The 24380-nt window shown below is 51.6% G+C and overlaps 3 protein-coding genes across 3 annotated transcripts in view; 2 read left to right on the top strand and 1 right to left on the bottom strand.

Moving 5' to 3' along the window:
- Window positions 1-4359, bottom strand: part of prdx6 (peroxiredoxin 6) — a 4984-nt gene extending 625 nt beyond the window's left edge. The window contains exons 1-4 of the mRNA XM_067229706.1: window positions 4181-4359; window positions 2007-2163; window positions 293-439; window positions 1-54 (exon numbers count right to left, since the gene is read on the bottom strand). The exon at window positions 1-54 is cut by the window's left edge and continues 93 nt beyond it. Of these exons, the coding sequence (XP_067085807.1) occupies window positions 1-54; window positions 293-439; window positions 2007-2163; window positions 4181-4272 (450 nt within the window). The 5' untranslated portion in view covers window positions 4273-4359. The remainder of the gene's footprint in view (window positions 55-292; window positions 440-2006; window positions 2164-4180) is intronic.
- Window positions 4360-4806: 447 nt separating this feature from the next.
- On the top strand, window positions 4807-8549 carry plpp6 (phospholipid phosphatase 6). Its single transcript, XM_067229881.1, is given in 3 exon segments — window positions 4807-5448; window positions 8154-8509; window positions 8511-8549. Coding segments are annotated over 3 exon segments (873 nt in total). The 5' UTR covers window positions 4807-4970.
- Window positions 8550-13902: 5353 nt separating this feature from the next.
- LOC136935767 (uncharacterized) lies at window positions 13903-23817 on the top strand. Its single transcript, XM_067229433.1, has 20 exons — window positions 13903-14213; window positions 14600-14788; window positions 15058-15223; window positions 15328-15470; window positions 15912-16111; window positions 16707-16842; window positions 16934-17153; window positions 17274-17346; window positions 17768-18020; window positions 18336-18482; window positions 19731-19931; window positions 20113-20301; window positions 20517-20682; window positions 20779-20921; window positions 21048-21247; window positions 21386-21619; window positions 21818-21939; window positions 22066-22138; window positions 22449-22518; window positions 22598-23817. The coding sequence occupies exons 1-20, from the start codon at window positions 14082-14084 to the stop codon at window positions 22955-22957; spliced, it is 3417 nt and encodes a 1138-aa protein (XP_067085534.1). The 5' UTR covers window positions 13903-14081; the 3' UTR covers window positions 22958-23817.
- The last annotated feature ends 563 nt before the right edge of the window (window positions 23818-24380 follow it).

The following is a 24380-nucleotide window of genomic DNA, read 5'->3' on the forward strand; positions in this document are numbered from 1 at the left end:
GGCGGGGTAGAGGATGGACAGCTTCAGCTTCTTGTCCGGGCCAATCACAAACACCTGGGGGCAGGGCCAGAGGAGAGGTTACTCACACTACAAACAGTGAGGTATGCGTGTGTGAGAGAGACACTCACAGCAGGCTGTGAGGCGTGTGTGAGAGAGACAGACACTCACAGCGGGCTGTGAGGCGTGTGAGAGAGAGACAGACACTCACAGCGGGCTGTGAGGCGTGTGAGAGAGAGAGAGAGACAGACACTCACAGCGGGCTGTGAGGCGTGTGTGACAGAGAGACACTCACACAGCGGGCAGTGAGGGGGAGCCCATCCTTGTCCAGCTCGTCAGGGTCCAGCATGCCCAGCAGCACAGACAGCTCTCGCTTGTCGTCAGCGATGATGGGGAAGGGCAGAGGGGTGCCAGCCTTGTTGGCGTGGAACGCCATCACATCCTAAACACAGGAGAAGAGGAGGGGTTGATGGTACGAGTCGTGTTTATCCCCAGTACCCGCCCCTCCCCGGACAGGGAATCTGTGGATCCTCTGGACCAGTGGTTCTCAAAGTGGGGTCCTCGGACCCCTTAGGGTCCGCGAACCATAGCCAGGGGGTCCGTGAAATCATTTTCCATATTATAAAATTGTGCAGTATCAATAAAAAGTGAAATAAGATATAATACTCTACAGATGGGGACCATTTGCACCAATAAAACAAGAATAGTGTGTCCATTTAAGAGCACAAAGGGCATGCTGAACGGGTGTTACGATTCTGGGGTGGTGTTGGAAAATGTTCTCCCCTGTAAGGGATCCCTGGCCCAAAAAGGTTTGAAAACCCGTTCTAGACAGGAACCTGACATTGGCTCCACAGTAAATGGATAAGAGCGTCTGTTAAATGACTAAATACAGTTTATGAAGCAGTTCCTGGTCAGTGTTTGCATTCACAGTCAAATGAGGGGGGGGGGGGGGGGGGGGGGGGGGGGGGGGGGGGGGGGGGGGGGGGGGGGTGACTATGAACACTGACAAGACAAGCTTATCCTTTTCCCTCCGTTCAAGAAGTAGCTCTGCTCTCAGCAGGACATCTGGTTGAGAGGCAGCAAGTGCGGTTCTCACTGACCTACAGCAGGTCCAGGGAGCCACACAGGCAGAACCATGACTAAGCACTTTCCCAGAACCTTCCCTTCCCCATGGGGGGGGGGGGGGGTGAGACTGCAGATGGCGTAACTGTAGAGGGCGACAGAGCGGGGGGAGGGATGCCTGCCCAGGCAACAGCTACAGCAACAGAGACCGAGGAAGCAGCTCCTTTTGTGGGAAGTGGCCTTTGTTTCCTGTCCCGGGGGGCAGACTGTGTGTGTGTGTGTTTTGCATTGCATGTGGAGGAGATGAAGCTAAGAGGAAAAAAGTTCAGAAGGAGTGCTGCAGTAGTTTTCCATTTCTGACCAGATTTTACTGCAGCTCATGAATTCTAAATCTAGACTCAAGGACAGAAGTCGATTTACATTTTACATTTAGTCATTTAGCAGACGCTCTTATCCAGAGCGACTTACAGTAAGTACGGGGACATTCACCCGAGGCAAGTAGGGTGAAGTGCCTTGCCTCAAGGACAGAAGACAGACACAACGTCAGCTGGCATGACCGGGAATCGAACTGGCAACCTTTGGATTACTAGCCCGATTCCCTCACCGCTCAGCCACCTGACTCCCTACATTTCCCAGATAGCTGGTTTTGAACTCGAGGGGTGGGGGGGGGGGGGGGGGTCGTCCAATCACACAAGGCCTGGGACTTTGTCTGAGTTGTAGAAACCAAGCCTGGAGGGGGTGGCTGCCGTAACCAAGCAACCTAGCTGCAGCCAATAGCACTGTGTGTCTAGTGTGTTTTAGGGAGTCTCTCGTGATTGGCCACTAGAGCCACTGCCCTTATATCATCCCTCCTGCAGGGGGCGAGAGAGCAGATAACATAGCTTTTGGAATGAAGTGACATCTGCTCGAGAGGGGATTGCGTGTGCGTGTGTGTGCGCGCATAGGACCTCGCTCCAAGTGCGGTGGTCCTCAACGCTGTCGATGGAGAGGGCAATCATCTTCACGTCGCGCTTCTTAAACTGGTCGCTGATCTTGGCTGCGCAGGCCATCTCGGTGGTGCACACAGGGGTGAAGTCCCGGGGGTGAGAGAACAGGATGCCCCATCTGGGAGGAGGAGGAGAGGAATGAAGAGAAAGGGAGACAAAAGGAGATTAGTGCATAGAATGATGGGGGGAGGGATTGGGTGAGTGAAGGAGGGAGAGGAGGACTGAATAGTGAGTCTCAGTGGAGGAAATGCCTCAACAGAAATCCCTGGGAACCAAACAGCTGCAGTCTGGGAGCACCTGCAGCTGTAGAAGCGAGCACACGGCGCTCAGAGGAGCGTGGGACGGGCGGCCAGAGACACGGACACGCATTCATCCCTCCGGTCGGCTCAATCTGAAACACATGCGGCTGTCTGACATCCCTCGCCTGTTAGACAGCAGGAGCTCCGTGTTGCAACAAGCCTCATCAGTCACCAGGGAGGGAAGGACATAACTCCCATGATGCATCTGGTCTCACCAAGTCTGCATGTCTCATCTCCCCCCTCTGGAGGTCTGTAACCAGGACGATCAGAAGCGCTTGGAAGAATCACGTTACCTGGACGAACGCCACGGAGATAGGTGATACAACAGAAGAGGGTGATACAACAGAAGAGGAAGCTAAACAGCCATGACAGAACGGTAGCTGATAACAAAAGTGTTTGGTCCACTCCCTGTGGATCTCCTGTTACAACAACAGGGTGATGAACCATGACAACTTGTGTTTCAGAGACCAGGCTGAAACACAAGGCCCTCCCCGTCGAGCTGTGTCAAACTAGGACAAGCCAAACAAGTTGAAACAATAGGTTGCTAGACCCACTGACCTCATGCTGCACTAACAGGATTGTGTTATTGTGCCATTTCATAAATGTGCTCTGAAAGATACTCTGCATTACTGTCGGATTTCTGTTCCTTTCACGTAAAAACAAAATTCAGACTCTTCTCCAACAGTAATTGGTGCGTGACAGGGATGTTCTGAGCCATACAAGACACCACCCCCCCCCCCCCTCCCTCCCTCTCTCTCTCTCTCTCTTCCCTCCCAGGGAAGGGAGAAACCAACAGAAGAGAGAACACCACCTGATCCTGAGAGGATACGGCCTCAGTCTCGATTAGCCACAGGGTCTGGAAGAGGAACTGTGGGTCTGCAACATTACTCAGCCTGGAGCAGGAAACAGATGCATCGCACATTCCCTGAGCTGCAATGAGTTATACATTGCAAGAGATAGTTAACCTCCCCCAACTAGGGCCCATTTTATTCCTACCACATGACCAATGAACACAGGGTTGGACACTTCAAGTAGGCCATCATATCTTACTGAACTTTTACAACTGACCCTTTTGGAAGTGCTGTTAGACAAATAACCAGACGTGCCTTTGACCAACTAAAGCCTGTATGGTGTTTGTTCTGCATGTAACCCTCCATCTCTCCCTCCAGGGTCAATTAAAATACTATGTTGTGGTTCTAGGCGCCAAGTAGTCTAGGGGAAAATGTGTAACTTTTCAAACACACAAAACAGAAACGCATACACGAACGCACAAAGACACAAACAGATCAGCGGTTTTAAACAAAGCTATCCTTGTTCTTCCGTTGCTTTCACAACCCAACTGAAAAGCAAGCCGATTCAATAGCATGTTTTAGTGCCAATGTTTGGTAATGTAACAAAAACAAAGAAACCCATCCAAGCGCTTATCCCAAGGTGCACGCTGCATTGAGGAAAGATTATCCTAAATCTTTCGGTCAAATACATGAGTACCCGTATGGGACTGCGAATTCAGTTTATCGGTAATTGGTAGTCCACAATTAGGATAGCCTAAATACCATTTGGATTCCGTCCTATTTTACATTTGATTGCACGTGTCGTTTAACCACAAGGGGTCGCATGAGCATCTACAATGTTACATTCAATGATGTGGGCTTAGTTATCGATTTCTAGTAGGAAACTAAACGGTCCACTAACATTTTTCTGTAGGCTATGATTTGGTTGCAGCGGTAGAGTTTATACTCCGGTAGGCTAGCGCTGCTTTAAATCAATTTGATGTTGCAAAATACATTCGATACAGATTAAAGACGTCGGTTGAGATTCAAGTTCAGGTGCACTCACGAGGTTCCTAGGAAGTCATGAAATTTGATTTTGCCGACGGTTGTGTTGGCTTCAAAGTTTGGGAGCACGTCCCCCAGAAGGATTCCGGGCATGGTTGCAGTCCTCTCTCCCTCGCGATTCACCAAAGCAAAGGCGAGAGCACGGAGAGAATACCGAATTTTGGTGGCGTTTTAAACGGACGTGCGCGGGGGAGGAGCTGTTACGTAATCAACCAAGGAATATTACATATACATACATTTTACATTAAATACAGGGGACTGACGAGTAATTTGGCCTCAACATCAGTTTTAAATTTGAGTTGAGTAAAGTAGCCTAGGCAAGCTATGGTTTAGTGAACTCGTTAAAGTTTTGGGGGGTAATTAGCCTACAACTATGCTAAATAGTGCCCTTATCGCATTTTGCAAGGTGGATGAATAGCCTGCTTAACTTAATGGTTAAATTGAAATGTTTGTTGAACAAAAAAACGATTACAGGTTTTTTTTCTTTCTTCCTGGTTTCAATAACCTGACGTTTTTATTACTCAACATTCCCCTCGCGCTTCCCCCTCTAGCTTCACCCTCCGTCACGTGATCTTCCCCAGCAGACTGTCAGCGGAGCAGCTTCCCACTGTGCTCTGCGCTGCGAACATCAAAGATGGCGTTGCTTGAAGCAGCGGTCTCCGACGTGACAGCGTTTGTCACCTGTAAAGCGATGCGGTAGGGAGAACGACATAATTTACTTATATCGCTGACAACGTCTTACTGCAACCGATTTGGATTACACCAACCCGTCCTAACAAAAAAATAATATAATGCCGTCTCCGAAAGCAAAAAATGCCGGTCGAAGTGGTGGAAGCCCTTTGAGTAGTACTAATGGGCGCTACGAATTCATGTCGCTTAACCGAACACCTCCGCCTAACCTCCTTCCGCGTCAGGGCTCAGACCCAGCCACAGCTCGTCTCCGGGCGTCGGAAAGCCCTACCCGGCGCCGTGGCTCCGGTTCTTCAACATCTTCAACCGGAGCTCAAGGTATGCCAGAAGAGGATTGTATGCGGCTCAATCCGTCTTTCGTCGGGATTGCCCTGAGCTCCCTTCTAGCTATCGACCTGTGGCTCTCGAAGCGGCTGGGAGTGTGTGCCTGCGAGGAATCGTCGTGGGGCAGTGTTCGTCCGTTGATGAAACTGATAGAGATCTCGGGACACGGTATTCCTTGGCTGATTGGGACCGGATACTGCCTCTACAAAAGCGACAGTCCCGCTGGGCAAGAAGTGATGCTCAACCTGCTTATGGGTAACCACGTCTTTAATATTGTTGGTTTTGAGCGGCCAGTGCATCTCCCGGTCTTTATCCAGTTCTCTCATTCTTCCTGCTGCACTGACGTGAGAGAACTGCTTAATTCCCTCTGCCTCACAAACAGAGACGGCATTTATAGCGCTCCGCTTTCACCTAGCCAGTGTCATGAAATCAGTTTAGATGGAGTAGAGAGGGAGAGAGAGAGAGAGGGAGAGAGACCACTGAGATGCACGGGCTGCTTGTTACAGCCTCTTTGTCCCAAATATTCATGCCTCCACCTCCCTCATCTTCCTTACCTTTTATAGTAAAACACACTTCACCTCTCCCTTCACTGGCTGCTCTCTCTCTGTCTCTCTCCCTCCCTCCCCCTTCACTGCTGTGGCGCTAGCTCCATTTCACAACAGAGGCTTATCTGTCATCTTCACTTCCTGTGTTTCCAGTCCCCCACCCTCCAGACGCCTGTCCATCTCTGCCTCTGGCCCGCCGACAGGCTGCCTGAGGTGACGACAGCAACCACAGCCTTTAGCGCTCTGACCTATACACTTAGGCTAGACACGACACAGAACACAAAGGTATCTGTGTGTCCTGTTGTTCCACACATCAATATACACGTCCATCGTTGCCGCGCATGACGTTGTCATCGCGAATGCACAAAAGGTGCAGAGTTTAGATGGTGGGATTCACCACATGGGTCAGGGTTGATGGAGAGCTTGGCCTGGGACGTTTAAGGGGGACCCCAGATCCTCCCCCAGCACGCTCGTTAAAGAGGTCGTGTTCAACACCTGGATCACGTCACATCAACCAGCCTTCGCTCTCACGGTTTCCTTTTGGTGCATGAAGAGGGAGGGGCTACCAATGCAGTCTGATCACAGCTGGTCGATACAGAGTGTAACACACACACACTCCAGTTTTATCAAGACACAACAGACACAGAGAGAGAGAGTGTCATCTGTTGCAGAGTAGGACAGGGGAGCTTGGCTCCTGGTCACCGGTAGCCACAGCAACCAAGACCACACCAGTGAAGGTTGTAGGCCAGGCCTGGACTGAGTGGTCAGACTGAGTTGAATTGTCCATCCGTGAAGTTTGCAGTTATTATTGTGCATCATAAAAGGATGTGGATACTGTGCAGTTTGAACTGTAAATACAGGCCGTTGCTTGAATATGCTAATGCATATTCCAAACAACATATAATAGCTGCAATATACAATAGCTGCATTAAATATCCCTGACTGCTTTTCAGGTCTCTAGTCTTTATTCTCCTATTCATAAGGACAGGCTAGTTTGGCAGTCCTGTAGATCAGATAATCTGTTTGAAGCTATGTGAAGCTAGGCCAGCTGTGTTTCAGAGGGAGAGGAGAGGGGTGCAGGGGAGAGGAGAGGGGTGCAGGGGAGAGGAGAGGGGTGCAGGGGAGAGGAGAGGGGTGCAGGGGAGAGGAGAGGGGTGCAGGGGAGAGGAGAGGGGTGCAGGGGAGAGGAGAGGGGTGCAGGGGAGAGGAGAGGGGTGCAGGGGAGAGGAGAGGGGTGCAGGGGAGAGGAGAAGGGTGCAGGGGAGAGGAGAGGGATGCAGGGGAGAGGAGAGGGGTGCAGGGGAGAGGAGAGGGGTGCAGGGGAGAGGAGAGGGGTGCAGGGGAGAGGAGAGGGGTGCAGGGGAGAGGAGAGGGGTGCAGGGGAGAGGAGAGGGGTGCAGGGGAGAGGAGAGGGATGCAGGGGAGAGGAGAGGGGTGCAGGGGAGAGGAGAGGGGTGCAGGGGAGAGGAGAAGGGTGCAGGGGAGAGGAGAGGGATGCAGGGGAGAGGAGAGGGGTGCAGGGGAGAGGAGAAGGGTGCAGGGGAGAGGAGAGGGATGCAGGGGAGAGGAGAGGGGTGCAGGGGAGAGGAGAGGGGTGCAGGGGAGAGGAGAGGGGTGCAGGGGAGAGGAGAAGGGTGCAGGGGAGAGGAGAGGGATGCAGGGGAGAGGAGAGGGGTGCAGGGGAGAGGAGAGGGGTGCAGGGGAGAGGAGAAGGATGCAGGGGAGAGGAGAGGGATGCAGGGGAGAGGAGAGGGGTGCAGGGGAGAGGAGAAGGGTGCAGGGGAGAGGAGAGGGATGCAGGGGAGAGGAGAGGGGTGGAGAGGAGAGGGGTGCAGGGGAGAGGAGAAGAGTGCAGGGGAGAGGAGAAGAGTGCAGGGGAGAGGAGAGGGGTGCAGGGGAGAGGAGAGGGGTGCAGGGGAGAGGAGAAGGGTGCAGGGGAGAGGAGAAGAGAAGGGTGGAGAGGAGAGCCAATGCCAGCTGATCCATTACAGTGTAGTATAATACCACCACTGGGATGAAAGTACTGCAGCTCTCTCGCTCTCTCGCTCTCTCTCTCTCTCTCTCTCATTCTCTCCTCACTTCAAAGGCTGCTCCTCATCACCTGTGTGAGGGCGTAGGCGGGCGTTAGAACCAAACGTGTTTGTGTGCCTGTGGAGTTGGTGGGTGTTCCAGTGTGCCAAGCAAGTGGTGCTCTGTGGTGTATGTCATCACAAAGACCCAGACTCAGACCCAGACCCAGACTCAGACCCAGACCCAGACTCACCGCCTGGGCCTGTTCCCACGCCAGCAGCCACATCATACTGTCTTCCAAACGTGTCTTTTATCTACGCAGGGAAAAAACAGATGTGTGTGTCGTCAAGTGTGTTGCTCTGGCGTTTCTAACCCCCGTGCCGCCCCCCCCCCCCCTCTCCACAGCCCTGCTGCTGGACGTGGTCCTGGTGGGCGTGGTCAAGGCCGTGGTGCGTCGCCGACGCCCCTCCCACAACCGCATGGACATGTTCGCCACCTTCTCCGTGGACCGCTACTCCTTCCCCTCGGGCCACGCCACGCGGGCCTCCATGTGCGCGCGCTTCGTGCTGGCTCACCTGGTACTGGCCGCCCCGCTCCGGGTGCTGGTGGTGCTGTGGGCCGGCCTGGTGGGGTTCAGCCGTGTCCTGCTCGGGCGCCACAACGTGACCGACGTCCTGTTTGGGTTCCTCATGGGCTACGGGCAGTACAACCTGGTGGAGCTGCTCTGGCTGTCTCCGCTGGGTCTGCAGGGGCTTCTGGGAGGGGGGGGGCCTGGAGGATGGGGTGGCGGCCGGCCCCTAGCTGTCATCGGACGGCGTCCTGTCACTCGCCGCTGTTTGCTGAAGAGGAAGGCCGCTACCGACCAATCAGAGATCAAAGATGCTCCCTCGGAGAACAGTGACTGAAGATGATAAGCCGGAACCATGCAACATCACACACTGCTGCACAAACTCTCCTCTGAACGCCATCGCCATTGCATTTAGCGCCTATAGAAGATACATTGGTGTGTGTGTGTGTGGGGGTGTGTGTCTGTGTGTGTGTGTGTGTGGGTGTGTGTGGGTGTGTGTGTGTGTGTGTGTGTGTGTGGGGGTGTGTGTGGGGGTGTGTGGGGGTGTGTGTATGTGTGTGTGTGTGTGTGTGTGTGTGTGTGTGTGGGGGGGGGGGGGGTAGGTAGAAGGGTATGAGCTTGTTATGGTTGCCTGGGGGGAGGCATCGCCCTCAATACTTTCCCACTGGGAGCTATAGAGGATTACGTGGGAGGCGAGAGCATTCTCTCCCCTGTTTCATCCTTTTGATGTTTGGAAAGAATTGGGGATATGAATCAAGAGAGAGAAAGAGAGAGAGAATGTGTGCGTGTGTGAGTGAGTATTAAGGAGAAGAAGAGATCTTCTAGTTTCCCTTTTTCTCCGACGGGGGATGTCATGATATCATGCTGGATAATTAGGAGAGTAGTTTCAGAGTCTGTAGGGCCAAAAAACGTATAGGATCCATTCATGTAATAGTTTACTTCAGACTCGATTCAATTAAGCTTTGTGGTCTATTTTCCCCCACAGTGAAGACTACTCATCATGGTGTGGGAAGGCTTTCAGGAGCGGGTGCTTGCTAAAGTGGGTGACCCATAAGCAGGACGACCTATGAGAGCAGCTGAAGTTTTTACCGGTACGACAGAGGCATGCGCTGTTTTCGTTTCACCAGAGCCTGCCTCCCTCTCTCCCCACACACACACACATCACCCATGACTCCGCCTCCACATACAACCCATAGCCCCGCCCCCCTGAACAACATCCTGGACGCTGGCTGACTGGTCGTTTATGCAACACCAGGGTTGAGGAACAAGGTTATAAACCCAGGAATGAACTTGTGGGGGAAAATGTGCTGCTAAGCTCATGCAGGAGATATGAGGTGTAGGGGAGTAGCTGTAGATGTTTTGAAATGCGTCACAGGCCAGTGAATTTGAGCCCACTTTGTGTGTGCATGTCTCTGTGTTAGCTCCCTCTCTACCCGCCTGCTCTTCTTTTTCTTCCCATGAATGTGTGTCTAACTTAACCTGCATGTCCTCACGTTAATGTTCTCCCATGTTCAACCGGTCGGTAAACCCCAGCAACGTCACCATGACGACTTTTGTGAATTCGTGACCCCTGTTCAGGGTTCAAGTTGTAAGATCTAGTGATTCAGTCAACAGTGTCTTTAAATACCCGCCTGAAGTCTCCTCCCCCTCCCAGCAGTACCCCACTAGCAGAGAGAGAGAGAGAGAGAGAGAGAGAGAGAGAGAGAGAGAGAGAGAGAGAGAGAGAGAGAGAGAGAGAGAGAGAGAGAGAGAGAGAGAGAGAGAGAGAGACAGGTCTACAGTTGCCAAGCAGCCTGAAGGGTTCCAAACATCTTGAACCTCCCCCCGCCTCCCTCCTTCAACCCCTCTACCCTTCCAGCCCCTCCCTCCCCCCACGTTGGTCAGGGTTCCCCGGAGAACAACAGCACTGCAGAAAAGAGGATCTGAGGGGAGGAATGAGAACCAGATTGCTGTAACCATGCAACTACCTCCAGTCAGAGCTTTATGGAAACACACCACGACACAAACCAAACCACTCGCTCCAAAACGAAGAGTTCAGAGCCGGTTCTAACCCACGCAAAACGTACAGTCTGGTAATCTGGTTGTGTCTGTGGAGAGTGTGTTGGGTAAACAGAGGTGTGCAGGTGTGTTGGGTACCCAGAGGTGTGCAGGTGTGTTGGGTAACCAAAGGTGTGCAGGTGTGTTGGGTACCCAGAGGTGTGCAGGTGTGTTGGGTACCCAGAGGTGTGCAGGTGTGTGGGGTAACCAGAGGTGTGCAGGTGTGTGGGGTAACCAGAGTGGGGAGGTGGGGTCAAAACTCCCCCACTCTGATGAAATATGGAAGAGCAGCTTATTATCCCTCTCTGTCTCTCTCTCTCCCTCCTTCTGGTTACACCCTGCTCTCCATCCCCCATCCTCTCTGCCCCCCCCCCCCCTCTCAAATCACTTGGATATGATGCTGTTGTCCCAATCAGCACTTTTGATGTAGCTTCTATCCTGCTGCCCCCCCCCCAACTGCATCACCCACAAACAGCCCCCGCCTCCCTCACCTCTGATTGGTCAGATCCAAATTCATCGTCGTCCATAGCAACCTGGGCTTGTAGATATCTGTAGATGTTTGTGAACTGTCTCCTAAACGTAAGCCCTGAGGTCAGCTCCAGACTTGTGTGTCAAGGCATGCAGGGTTTTTTGTGTCAAAGCTCCACTGACCCTGGGTGTTGACCAGATACTCCAAAGGAAGTATCGAGATGCGTCACATGACTGTTTCCGGGCCCGCCTCCATGCTGTTTCTTCAATTTGCAATAATCCTGGGTCTGAGCCCTGATTGAATCATTGATTGGACCAATGGGCTTCCTGGACTCCTTATAGCCATACGCCAGATCACACTGTAGATCAGCTTGGTGGTCGTCTGACCGACCACACAGGCAAGTGAGTGAATAAATTACAGCAAAGTGCACCACAACGCTATAACTGATTGTTTCACTGGCATGAAACACAAAATATGTTATCTGTAGTATGTTAGACTCAGTTGGTTGAAGCCTGTTGTCTAGATTAGACAAGGCCAAAGGGAAAAGGCTTTGGTTGGAGCTCAGCAATATGGCAAATGTCACTTATTGCCGGAAAAACATCGACCATGTCACTATGGCTCTGTAAATCTTTTTCAAACGTCCGTGTAGCGGTGAAGTGGATCTCTGTTTCAGGCACCTGGTCTGTTGTTCAGCCAGTGCCTGCAAGCTAGTCATGCCTTCTGTACAGTCAACCACTACTGACCCATTATGGCTTCACCTCTCATGATCACCTGCTATGTGCTATTGAAAAAATAACTATTAATTTAGAGTAGCTTGTGTGTCTATTGTATAACACTTAATATTAATCGTGGTGTCAAATATATGTAAATAAATGGTCATTGGAATACTGCAAATCACGTTCTTTGGAGTTGCTTGTATCTGTTAGCACATGTATCTGTTTTTTTTCTGAGGTTTACTCTAGAATGATTACACTGTCATGGGGTATCTTTTAATAAAAATAATGAATGAAGACCGTCCACAGTTGTTTCATTGGAGGGTTCTGTGATTTAAGATTTTAATCAAGTAAATGTTTTACTAAAGATTACGATAAGCATAGATGACTGGTAAATCATCTTCTCCCAGAGTACCGCAACAGTTTTATATCAATGTTCCCGTGTGCTGAGTTGTCCTGTGTTCTATCATCCATTTACCAGATGATGCGTCTGAAATCAAGTGGTCAACACTGCAGTCCTGGTGCTCATCTCACCATGGGGATGTGAGGGGAAGAAATGGATTACATTAGAGAGAAGTGCCACACTATAGCTGATTGGTTCATTGACACGAAACACGAGGAATGTCATCAGTGATGCGCCTGACTTTCGGTGACTTAAAATCTCACCGGACTTGTTAACCCTTGTGTTATCTTCGGGTCGTTCTGACCCATCAGTCATTGTGACCCACCGTCGTATTGCGACAACTTTACCGCATAGAAAAACAAAGTGAAGCATTTTCTTTTAACCGTCGGGCTGTCTCAGACCCCCCACATTGCGAAGGTTAAAAGAAAATTATTTTTATTTGTTTTTGTATTGGGTAAAATTGGGTAAACACAACGATGGTTCGTTATGAACCTTTGGGTCATGTGACCCGAAGGCAGCACAAGGGTTAAGACTATACCAAAGGGTACATTTCCACCTGAGGTCAGTTAAGGGTTGTGTGTGTGTGTGTGTGTGTGTGTGTGTGTGTGTGTGTGTGTGTGTGTGTGTGTGTGTGTGTGTGTGTGTGTGTGTGTGTGTGTGTGTGTGTGTGTGTGTGTGTGTGTGTGTGTGTGTGTGTGTGTGTGTGTGTGTGTGTGTGTGTGTGTGTGTGTGTGTGTGTGAGAGAGAGAGATGGAATTGAGTGGATGTCTAAAAGTTACACTGTCAAGCTTTTTGGCTGACGCAAACTCAGATTGATAGAATTTAGAGATGATTAAACCACAAGGCGGATCTTAGATAAGTCTGGTCCCCAGAGTGACTGAGTCTTCAGTTTCATCTGTCAGGATTAAGGTAACACTCCCTCAAAACTCAATTCTACTCTGAAATCTTTAGGTTTAAATATCTACACTAAACATTGTAAGAGATGGGATTTTACACGTTATTTTGCTGGTGTGAGTATTTGTTATTCTGCAAAAGAAAAGTAATACATATTATGTCATTGCTACATGAATATTTTATCCAGGTAACAGTTTCAAGTAGTCAATAGAACAACATATTTAATTGCGTTGCACCAGCTTGAGTTCATGTTTGTTCCCTGTGTTCTTTGGGTCCTTCCTCGCTTAGTCTTTGTCAGTTCCTTGTCGTGTGTTTGACATGTGAGTATCACCCAGTTCCTCGTGGTCTCAAGATAAATACTTTTGTACGTTTTGTCGTGTTTCTTGATTATTGGGCTGGGTGGCAGGGGTCCAGGGGAGGGTCAGGGTCCAGCTACTTTGCAGTCCTAAGATTGGGATGTGTGTGTGTATCTCAAATAGTGAGGTTGAGTAAAAGTTATATAACAAAGGCTTGCTAGACAATCAACAAGGCTGCTGGACAGTGACCCAGTAGGGTTCCGGAGGTGAAGCAGCTGTGATCAGTTATAAATGAGAACATGAGGACTAAGAAAACCCCCTATTCCCAGAGTCATGTCTCAAAAGTGGCAGGCATGGCTCCCCAGAACAGTGAGGAGAAAGAGGGGCCAGGGTGAGTCAGCGTCAGGGGAGACTGTGGTGTGCGAGTGTCTCAATAGCAGTACAATAGGGTTCTTGTTTTGGAGGAGAAAAACATAACATCCAGAGAAGGAGAGATGTTGAGATTGAGATCTGGGGTGAACTGGGGTTTGAGAAGAAACTAGGACATGTGGAGTGGATTTAGATGGGGGTTTCTTGAGGACAGAGGAGTTCAACAACACTTTAGGAGCCAAGGGATGCGCACGCATTATGTGCAGGTTGGCCTTGACCGAACTGTGGGAAGAAACCTTTCAAGAAGGTTGTGAAATAGAATCATGCAGGGCGGGGGATTGTTCCTCATATCTGTCTATATAACGAGATGTCCAGAGAAATGTGAATGCTTTTTGGAACCTTCCATGTACTACCGACGTTGTGCTGAATAAACCATCAAGCCACCTTGACTATTTTTGAGAATCCTTCTTAGGAGAGCAAACTTCTTAATCCACAACAGTTTCCCAGGGTGTATGTCTGGTTTGAGCATGTGTTTGTGTCCATATCCCCGTATCCCAGGGTAACACTTCCTCCTCAGATCCAGCATGGTGCGTAGAGTGGCTGTCATCGGGGCCGGACCCTCTGGTCTGGCCTGCATCAAGTCCTGCCTGGAGGAGGGCCTGGAGCCTGTGTGCTTCGAGTCCAGCGATGACATCGGGGGGCTGTGGAGGTTCAAGGTAGGGAATCAGATGGCTGAGCGGTTAGGGAATCGGGCTATTAATCAGAAGGTTGCCGGTTCGATTTCCAGCCATGCAAAAAGGACATTGTGTCCTTGGGCAAGGCACTTCACCCTACTTGCCTCGGGGGGATGTCCCTGTATATACTGTAAGTCGCTCTGGATAAGAGCGTCTGCTAAATAACTAAAATGTAAGGGCTGTGGATCACTATCCACAGCCCTTACATTGGGCTGTGGATAGTGGGTTGGATGTTGTCATTTCTGCACCGAAATCCACGTCGTCTTTCTCATTTTTTGTGAAGATGCCAGAATTTATTTTTACTCATACTCACGGTAACGGTCACAGCAGTGGCTAGTGCTCACCGTGTCGTTCTGTCGCCCAAACAGGAAGTCTCCGAGCCCAAGAGGGCCAATATTTACCGCTCCCTCACCATCAACACCTCCAAGGAGATGATCTGTTTCAGCGACTTCCCCATCCCAGCAGACTACCCCAACTACATGCACCACTCACGCATCCTGCAGTACTTCAGGTTGTACGCAGAGACCTTCAAACTGCTGCAACGCATCCGTTTCCAGGTAGACAGACCGAGCGAGGAGACAGCGACGCTGCTGGTGAACAGCCCTCTCGGCTGACATGCTGTTGTGTGTGTGTGTGTGTGTGTGTCATCCCTGTCGGCTGACCTGCTGTTGTGTGTGTGTGTGTGATCCCTGTCGGCTGACCTGCTGTTGTGTGTGTGTGTGTGTGTGTGTGTCATCCCTGTCGGCTGACCTGCTGTTGTGTATGTGTGTGTGTGTGTGTCATCCCTGTCGGCTGACCTGCTGTTGTGTGTGTGTGTGTGTTGCAGACCACGGTGCGGAGAGTGAGGCAGACTTCAGACTTCAGCCGCTCAGGCCAGTGGGAGGTCGTGACGGCGAGCAGGGAGGGAGTGGAGGAGAAGCAGGTGTTTGACGCGGTCATCGTCTGCTCTGGTCACTACACCTCCCCGCACCTGCCTCTCGGAGAGTTCCCAGGTGACTCGACACCCACCCTGACCACACGACTGTGACCAACCAAGAATGTCCAGAAGTCCAGCACTGCGGAAATGGGAACTCTAATGTGTGTGTGTGTGTGGCAGGGATCGAGGCGTTTGAGGGGAAGTACAGCCACAGCTGGGACTACAAGGAGCCTGATGAGATGAAGGGCAAGAGGGTGGTGGTCGTTGGCATTGGAAACTCAGGAAGTGACATCGCCGTGGAGACCAGCAGAGTGGCAGAACAGGTCAGAGGTCTTCATCGTATGTGCTTGTATAAACACACACTGATTATAAAATAAAAGTTAGTTTTTTTTGTCACGCAAGTTGGAGTGAGACAAACATCTCACTCGTGAGGTGAGAATCCCCCCAAAGATGTTTTACTGAAAATTAGAATATTTTCGTTCTCTGACCTAGTTAGTTAGACCTGTCTTAGTTCCACAAGGTGACCTAACTGGGTTCCACAAGGTGACCTAACTGGGTTCCACAAGGTGACCTAACTGGGTTCCACAAGGTGACCTAACTGGGTTCCACAAGGTGAACTAACTGGGTTCCACAAGGTGACCTAACTGGGTTCCACAAGGTGACCTAACTGGGTTCCACAATGTAATCTAACTGGGTTCCACAAGGTGAACTAACTGGGTTCCACAAGGTGAGGTGTGATGGGAAACTGTTGTTGGGATGTCCAGGTGTACCTGAGCACCCGTCGAGGAGCCTGGGTCTTACGCCAGGTGTCGGACAACGGGCTGCCCGTGGACATGAACTACAACACCAGGTTCGTCCACATCCTCTTCCAGGTGCTGCCAATGAGCTTCCTCAACTGGTTTGGAGAGAGGATGCTCAACGCCATGTATGACCACACCACGTATGCTCTCAAGCCCAAACACAGGTGAGGATCTGTCTGCCTGTCTGCCTGTCTGTGCCTGTCTGCCTGCCTGTTTGTCTGTCTGTGTCTGTGTCTGTCTGTGCCTGCCTGCCTGCCTGCCTGCCTGTCTGCCTGTCTGTCTGCCTGTCTGTCTGTCTGTCTGTCTGTCTGTCTGCCTGTCTGTGTCTGTCTGTGCCTGCCTGCCTGCCTGTCTGCCTGTCTGTGTCTGTCTGTCTGTGCCTGCCTGCCTGCCTGCCTGCCTGCCTGCCTGTCTGCCTGTCTGTGTCTGTCTGTGCCTGCCTGCCTGCCTGCCTGCCTGCCTGCCTGTCTGTCTGTCTGTCTGTCTGTGTCTGTCTGTCTGTCTGTCTGTCTGTCTGTCTGTCTGTCTGTCTGTCTGTCTCTGTCTGTGCCTGCCTGCCTGTCTGTTGCGGTCGATGTCTCTGCTGTCCTGCATTGACCCTCCTCGCTCCCCCATTGTGGTCCTATTGATCCAGCGATACATCTGGCCCTCCCTCCCTCCCCCTCCTCCCCCCCCTCCCTCCCTCCCCCCTCCCTCCCCCCTCCCTCCCTCCCCCCTCCCTCCACCCCCCCTCCCCCCCTCCCTCCCCCCCCTCCCTAGGCTCTTCAGTCAGATCCCAGTGATAAACGACGAGCTCCCTCACAAGATCCTGGCGGGCAGCGTGGTGATCAAACCCAACGTGAAGGAGTTCGTCGGCTCCAGCGTCGTCTTCGAAGACGGGAGCGTGGTGGAGAAGGTCCGAACCGTCATGGAGACATCTGAAACCTCTCCTCGTGTGAACGTACAGCTGTGTCGTCGGTAACCCGTAGGGGTTTCACTCTCCGCAGGTGGACATGGTTGTGTTCGCCACGGGATACAACTACGACTTCTCCTTCCTGCCGCGAGAGGTGTTGCAGATGTCCGGCCACCGGGTGGCGCTGTACAAACACGTGTTTCCCCCTGCCCTGGAGCACAACACCCTGGCCGTGGTGGGATTCATCCACGCCCTGGGGGCCATCATGCCCCAGGCTGAGATGCAGTCTCGCTGGGTGGCACGCATCTTCAAAGGTAGCCTGAGGCTGGATGTTCGGCTGGCTGACTGGCTAGCTTGCTGGCTAGCATTGTTGACTTGTTGGCTGGCTATTGTGGAGTTTCCTCTCAGCTTTTCTGTTTGCTTTTGTTCCACAGGGCTCAAGAAACTGCCGTCTAGCCAGGCGATGTTAAAGTCTGTTGAGAGTGACACCAAAGACATGAACAAGAAGTGAGTCTCCACGAACGCTTGATTACAAAGACAACTAATCCAATCTATCCTAGCGCCCCACGCTTGCCGTCATGGGATTGTTCCAGACCAAAGGGCCCATCATGCCGCTGGTGGAGATGCAGGCGCGCTGAGCTACACGGGTCATAGCAGGTCAACACACACAATCTATCCTATCCCCACACAATCTCCTCTGATCTGGTGGTCAGGTGGCTGAGCGGTTAGGGAGTCGGGCTATTAATCAGATGGTTGTTGGTTCGATTCCCAGCCGTGAAAAAATTACGTTGCGTCCTTGGGCAAGGCACTTCACCCTACTTGCCTCGGGGAGAATGTCCCTGTACTTACTGTAAGTCGCTCTGGATAAGAGCGTCTGCTAAATGACTAAATGTAATGTAATGATCTGATCTCCCTGTCCTCCCGACAGCTTCGTTCTGTCCAAGCTGACTCCTCTGCACGTGGATTTCGTCTCCTACATGGATGAAATCGCTGGTGAGGCGGGGGTGAGACCTAGCCTGCTCTGGCTGTTCTTCACAGACTACCCGCTCTTCAAGCAGATCCTGTGGGGGCCCGTGTCCGCCTACCAGTACCGCCTGACGGGCCCTGGCAAGTGGGACGGTGCTCGCAAGGCCATTCTGACCCAGAGGGATCGCATGTATCAGCCTCTGAAGACCAGACAGGTGAGTCCATCGCAGATTTGATCCGACAGGTCAGTTATCCGGGGGGGGGGGGGGGGGGGGGGTCAGATGGCTGAGCGGTTAGGGAATCGGGCTATTATTTAGAAGGTTGCCGGTTAGATTCTTGGCCGTGCGAAATGACGTTGTGTCCTTGGGCAAGGCACTTCACCCTACTTGCCTCGGGGGAAATGTAGGGTGAAGTTACTGTAAGTAACTTCTGTAAGTTACTGTAAGTCGGTCTGGATAAGAGCGTCTGCTAAATGACTAAATGTAAAATGTTATCGGTAGTTCTGACTGACTTCCCCTTTCACCCCTCAGGTGGATAAGCCGGAAAGTTCCTGGCTAGGCCGTCTGTTCAAGCTCGGTCTGACGGCCGCGGTCGGGGTAGGTGCTGCCTACTACGTCCACCACAACCACCACTCCCACCTCACCTCCCTCTTCGACACCATCCGACCACCGAGCATCTGACACGGTCCAGACAAGGAGAAGACCCACCCACAGGATGCAGAGGCAGGATTTGATCTCAAGTTCACCCCAAACCTTCCTCTATCTCATCACATTCTACTGCCTCTCAGACAGTTTTCATGAATCTAAGAGAAAGCACCAAACCTCCTATATCCGATTATTATATAGTTTATGATGGCTTCTTCTGTCCACTGTGGCATGAATATCAATAAACTTGGCATCTATGTTAGTGCCGATTGTGGAGTATGAGACTAATTTTGTCACTTCACCTTATGAATATGTATGATTCACCATCTTTAACCTTTTTCATCATGAATAAAACATTTTAATCATAAATGTGTGTGCCCTGCTGTAAAGATGTGTCCATTGTTTTACCTCCTGAATCATGCTCTAATAGCAAAAGATCTTCCTCTGCCTGAACAGCACATCTCAGTCATTTCAGTTTGTGAAGAGACAGACCTTTCAAGTCAGCTGTTCTTCTGAAGCTAGAATCGACCACAGTAGCATGTTCCATCAATGCCTAGTGATGCCCCAGTGTTCATAATTACAGAGCAACAGCAGAGTTTTGTCATTTGGCCAAAAGGTGGCAGGCTTTTAGACCTTTTAGTTAATGAATACTAAAGTAAGGGTTAAGCAAGGTGATTGTCCTTTCCCTTCCCCCCCTGAACCCTTGATGTGGAATATAGTTCATGGAAATCCATCCTCTGTCAATGTATAATCAATAAACATGCTTCTGTAATCTAAAACAATGCTTAATCTAACCACAGTGAGTGAGTAGCTGCTATCAGAGTATCCAAGACAGACACTCCCCCTCCTCTTCAGAAGGCAGCAGATCAAAGTTCTTCCCCCGAGTCAAACAGAGTTGCGCAACAGGCTTCTTCCTGCTAGTTTTCAGGATTTTCTACGTCAGCGCCAGCTAGCTCGGGCAACATTAAGGCCGAGCCCCAAGCAAGAGGTGAGAACAGGCCGGATCAGGAAGTTAGGAATGAAGTACTAGTATTCTGAAATCAACAATTACAACAATGTTCATGCAGTTTGGTGAGTTGCCTTGTCTCACTGGGTCAATGTTTGTTTTTTATAGCTCAACTGACTGACTGGCTGACTGATCTTCCCTTGTGCTCTCCCTGGCTGTCTTCTATCCAGCAGCCTTAGCTTCCCGCTAACCCAGACAGACAGACAGACAGACAGACAGACAGACAGACAGGCTGACAGGCAGGCAGGCTGACAGGCAGGCTGACAGACTGACAGACAGACAGACAGACAGACAGGCAGGCAGGCAGGCAGGCAGGCAGGCAGGCAGATAGGCCAGCAGACAGGATGAGTTGTCGCGTTGCAGTGATCGGAGGAGGGAGCTCAGGTCTGACCTGCATCAAGTCCTGTCTCGATGAGGGCCTGGAGCCTGTGTGCTTCGAGTCCAGCGATGACATCGGAGGGCTGTGGAGGTTCAAGGTGAGCTCTGAGAGGGGAGCGGGCAGGAGACTGCTTCAGTGAATCACAACTGCATCTCTGAGGGCCCAGAGAGTTCAGACACCATAGAATATATCATCATGACATCACAGAAGACCAGCGATAACCGTTGAGGTCTTGCCTCCCTGTGTCTGATCGGATGTTCCTGTCCCCGTGTCCACAGGAGAGCGCCGAGCCAGAACGCTCCAGCATCTATCGCTCCCTGGTCGTGAACACCTCCAAGGAGATGATGTGCTTCAGTGACTTCCCCATGCCTGATCACTACCCCAACTACATGAAGCACTCCCAGTTGCTGCAGTACTTCAGGCTCTACTCTGAGCACTTTGACCTCCTGCGACACATCCGTTTCCAGGTCAACCCTCTCTCCTTTCTCTCTGTGCTGGAATCCAAACAGTTTGGACAGATCCTCATGTAGTGTGTTTGTGTGTACTGCATGTGTGTTCTGTGTGTTTGTTTGTGTGTGTGTGTCTTTGTTTCCTTATATTTTCATGTGTGCTTGTTTTTATGTGATTCTTTGTTTTCTTGTGTGTGTGTGTGTGTGTTGCTGTGTGTGTGTGTTTTTGACAGACCACAGTGCGGAGTGTGAGTCAGAGGCCAGACTTCACTCACTCTGGGCAGTGGGAGATAGTGATTGAAGACAGCGAGGGGCAGGAGGAGAGACACGTGTTCGACGGTGTTCTAGTGTGTTCCGGCCACTACACACACCCCATCTCCCCCCTCAAAGACTTCCCAGGTCCCCCTGCTTGTTCCCCGCACTCCTCTAAGCTCCGTGTCTTGTCGATGAGGATGCGTGTGGCGTGTAAACGTGTGTTTCTGTGCTGTCCTTCAGGCCACGACACGTTCCAGGGGAAGTGCTGTCACAGCTGGGAGTACAAGGACGCTCGCGACTTCCGAGGAAAGACAGTGCTGGTGGTTGGCATCGGAAACTCTGGAGGAGACATCGCCGTGGAGATTAGCCGATCCGCAGAGAAGGTAGGGCCGACTGTCAGGGGAAACCATCTCAAATCTGGCTGCCATGTTGCTGCTGACAACCATCTTACCATCTACCAACACTTCTTGTTTATCCGGCTCATGAGATTTCATCCCCACCCCCTTCAGACGTTCTTGAGCACACGAAAGGGAGCCTGGGTGATGGGTCGCATGTCCAGCCATGGTCTTCCACTGGACATGACGGCCATTACCAGGAAGAACGCCCTGCTGACCCTCCTCCTGCCCAGGGCTCTGGTCAACTGGGCCGCCGAGAGAGACCTCAACCACAGATACGACCACAGGCTGTACGGCCTGCAGCCCACACACAGGTGCCTTCCCCTGGCAGACACACAGCTACAGACCAGACACAGTTCTGCCACCATACAATCATTTGGTGCTTCCATCACCAATGCTTTCTCTCTCCTTCCTTGTCTCTCTTACCTGTCTCTCCCACCTGTCTCTCCCAGGCTCTTGGACAGGAGGCCGCTGATCAACGACGACCTTCCAGGACGTGTCCTCCGGGGGGCGCTGGTGATGAAGCCCAACCTGCAGGGGTTCCAAGGCTCCGGAGTTACGTTTGAGGACGGAACCGCGGAGGAGAACATCGACGCGGTGGTGTTCTGCACCGGCTACAGCGGAACCTTCTCCTTCCTGCCCACGTCTCTGTTCCAGGGGTCGGGAGGAGAGCTGACCCTCTACAGGTCAGATGTCATCAGGCTGGACATCCACAGGACCCTCACAAACTATATACACACAACTCTCTGGATGAAAACACAGGTTTTCAAGCTCCTTCCATGCTATTAAACAGAGAGCAGACGAGGATATCCTGGAACGTCATGTGATCAGGATCTCTGTTTGACAGTTGGTTTCCGTTTCCTTGTCCTGCGTCGTGTTCTCAGGCGTGTGTTCCCCGCGTCTCTGGAGCGCCCCACGCTTGCCGTCATGGGATTGTTCCAGACCAAAGGGCCCATCATGCCGCTGGTGGAGATGCAGGCGCGCTGGGCTACACGGGTCATAGCAGGTCAATACACACAAACAGACACACAGACACACACATACACACACAGACATAGACACACATACACATAAATACAGACATACACAGTCACGCTCTACTGGTTATACCCCTCTCTCTTTTTCATCTCAGGGCTGCACCAGCTTCCTCCAAAGCGCCTAATGCTGACTGCAATAGAGACCGAGAGGAAGAGAAACATGAAGGGGTAAATGGATGAGGGAATGAGGATGAGGATTGGGGTCAGATGGCTGAGCGGTTAGGGAGTCGGGCTATTATTCAGAAGGTTGTTGGTTCAATCCCCGGCCGTGCCAAATGACGTTGTGTCCTTGGGCAAGGCACTTCACCCTACTTGCCTCGGGGGAATGTCCCTGTACTTACTGTAAGTCGCTCTGGATAAGAGCGTCTGCTAAATGACTAAATGTAAATGTAAATGGATGAATAGTAAAGGAGGTGGTTCACTCAGTACAAGACGCTTTTAGCTCGGCGCTCTAACAGGGTCTGTCTCTGCCCCACAGATACCCCTGCCCCAGACAGGCTGCCCTCCAGGTGGACTTCATCTCATACCTGGACTCCATCGCTACGGAGGTCAGTGGGAAAAGAAAGATGGAGCATTGATCGTTTTACGGCGGGTCAACATTATGGGATGTTTGTTTCATCCCTACAGGTGGGGGTGCGTCCCAGCATAATCAAGCTGTTGCTGACTGACCCCAGACTGGGTCTGGAGGTTCTCCTGGGGCCCGTCACCCCATACCAGTACCGTCTGACCGGGCCGGGGAAGTGGGCCGGGGCACGCGAGGCCATCCTCACACAGTGGGAGCGGGTGGCCCAGCCCTTCAGGACCAGGGCAGAACCAGAACCAGTCCCCAGCCCCTCGGGCCTCCTCTCCTACCCCTGGCTGCTCACCCTGTTTGGGGGGTCGGTGGTCCTAGCTGTGCTGGTGTTCCATGGTCGACTGAGAGCCGCCCTGCCGGACCCAGCCCAGCTCCTGGAGGATTTCCCCGCCCTGCTAGGGGGGATTTTGTAGAGGCTGCTCCACTGGAGGATCTAGAATCACCCAACACTGTTCTGACAATGTAGCCAAGCCACACACATCTCACACTGAAGGAACAAGGAACCGACAGAATGTATAACTACTAAATGTTTCTCCAGTTTTTGTTTTTGTCCCCATTGAAAGAAATGTCTATCCTTTACCTTAATGTGATGGTGTACCAAAACAACAAACGTCACAACCAAAATCATCTCATATTTTTTACATCTGAATTCCCCAAGGTGAGTTTCATATGCCACACCAAATTAAAAAAATGTTTTTACAAGAAATGGCACAATGTCTAAGGGATGAATTAAGGATAAAGATCCCTTCTGCATCCCTCTTACCTCCCAGGTGTGTGAGGGATCTCACTGTCCAGCACCAAAATAGCACAGCAGGAAGTGGGCCAGGGAGAAGCAGGAAGTTGCAGAGGAAGTGGGCCAGGGAGAAGCAGGAAGCTGCAGAGGAAGTGGGCCAAGGAGAAGCAGGAAGCTGCAGAGGAAGTGGGCCAGGGAGAAGCAGGAAGCTGCAGAGGAAGTGGGCCAGGGAGAAGCAGGAAGCTGCAGAGGAAGTGGGCCAGGGAGAAGCAGGAAGCTGCAGAGGAAGTGGGCCAGGGAGAAGCAGGAAGCTGCAGAGGAAGTGGGCCAGGGAGAAGCAGGAAGCTGCAGAGGAAGTGGTCCAGGGAGAAGCAGGAAGCTGCAGAGGAAGTGGGCCAGGGAGAAGTAGGAAGTTGCAGAGGAAGGAGGAAGTGCTGTTGTCCTGTTGTCATTCAGCCTGATTGGGTTGATGACCTACTCCCCCAGATCTGCTTACTCAGGCTTAACAGCATAGTGGATTAAAACATCCTCCTGGGCAACCCTCCAGGTGGGGAACGGAGGAGGGGGTGGGGGGGTTAGGACATACTCACACCCTGGGGGGATGCGGTGTTGAATTCTTGAGTGTTTGATTACTGCGACAGTGTTGCCTCTGTTCCTGCTGTACATGATGTGTAACAGCATGGGCAATTACCCTTGCAAGGAGATGGAGATCTCATTTAACAACTCACCTCTCAACTGCCTCAAAGTCATTTGGTTCCTGTGTCTGCAGCTGCATCAGGAAGAGATTGATTCGGTCAGTCAGCTAAATGAGACATAAACAATAATAAAACAGGATGTGTTCTGTTCATTGGTTAAATACTTATTTTTAAACGTCCTTGTATTCAAATCTTGGGATGCACATTGTAGGCTACTGGACTCACAATGACACAGGGATCCAACCCACTAGACACAGTAATCCTCCTCTCCTCCCCCCTCCTCCTCATCCCTCCCTCCTCCTCCCCCCGGCAGACCTGCCCACTTGACATGAGCAGTCACACTGACACAGACACACACACACCTATGGACACACACACACTGACTTACAGACACACACACTCCTGTCT

This window comes from Osmerus mordax, chromosome 26 (genome assembly GCF_038355195.1).
Source record: "Osmerus mordax isolate fOsmMor3 chromosome 26, fOsmMor3.pri, whole genome shotgun sequence".
Taxonomy (NCBI): domain Eukaryota; kingdom Metazoa; phylum Chordata; class Actinopteri; order Osmeriformes; family Osmeridae; genus Osmerus; species Osmerus mordax.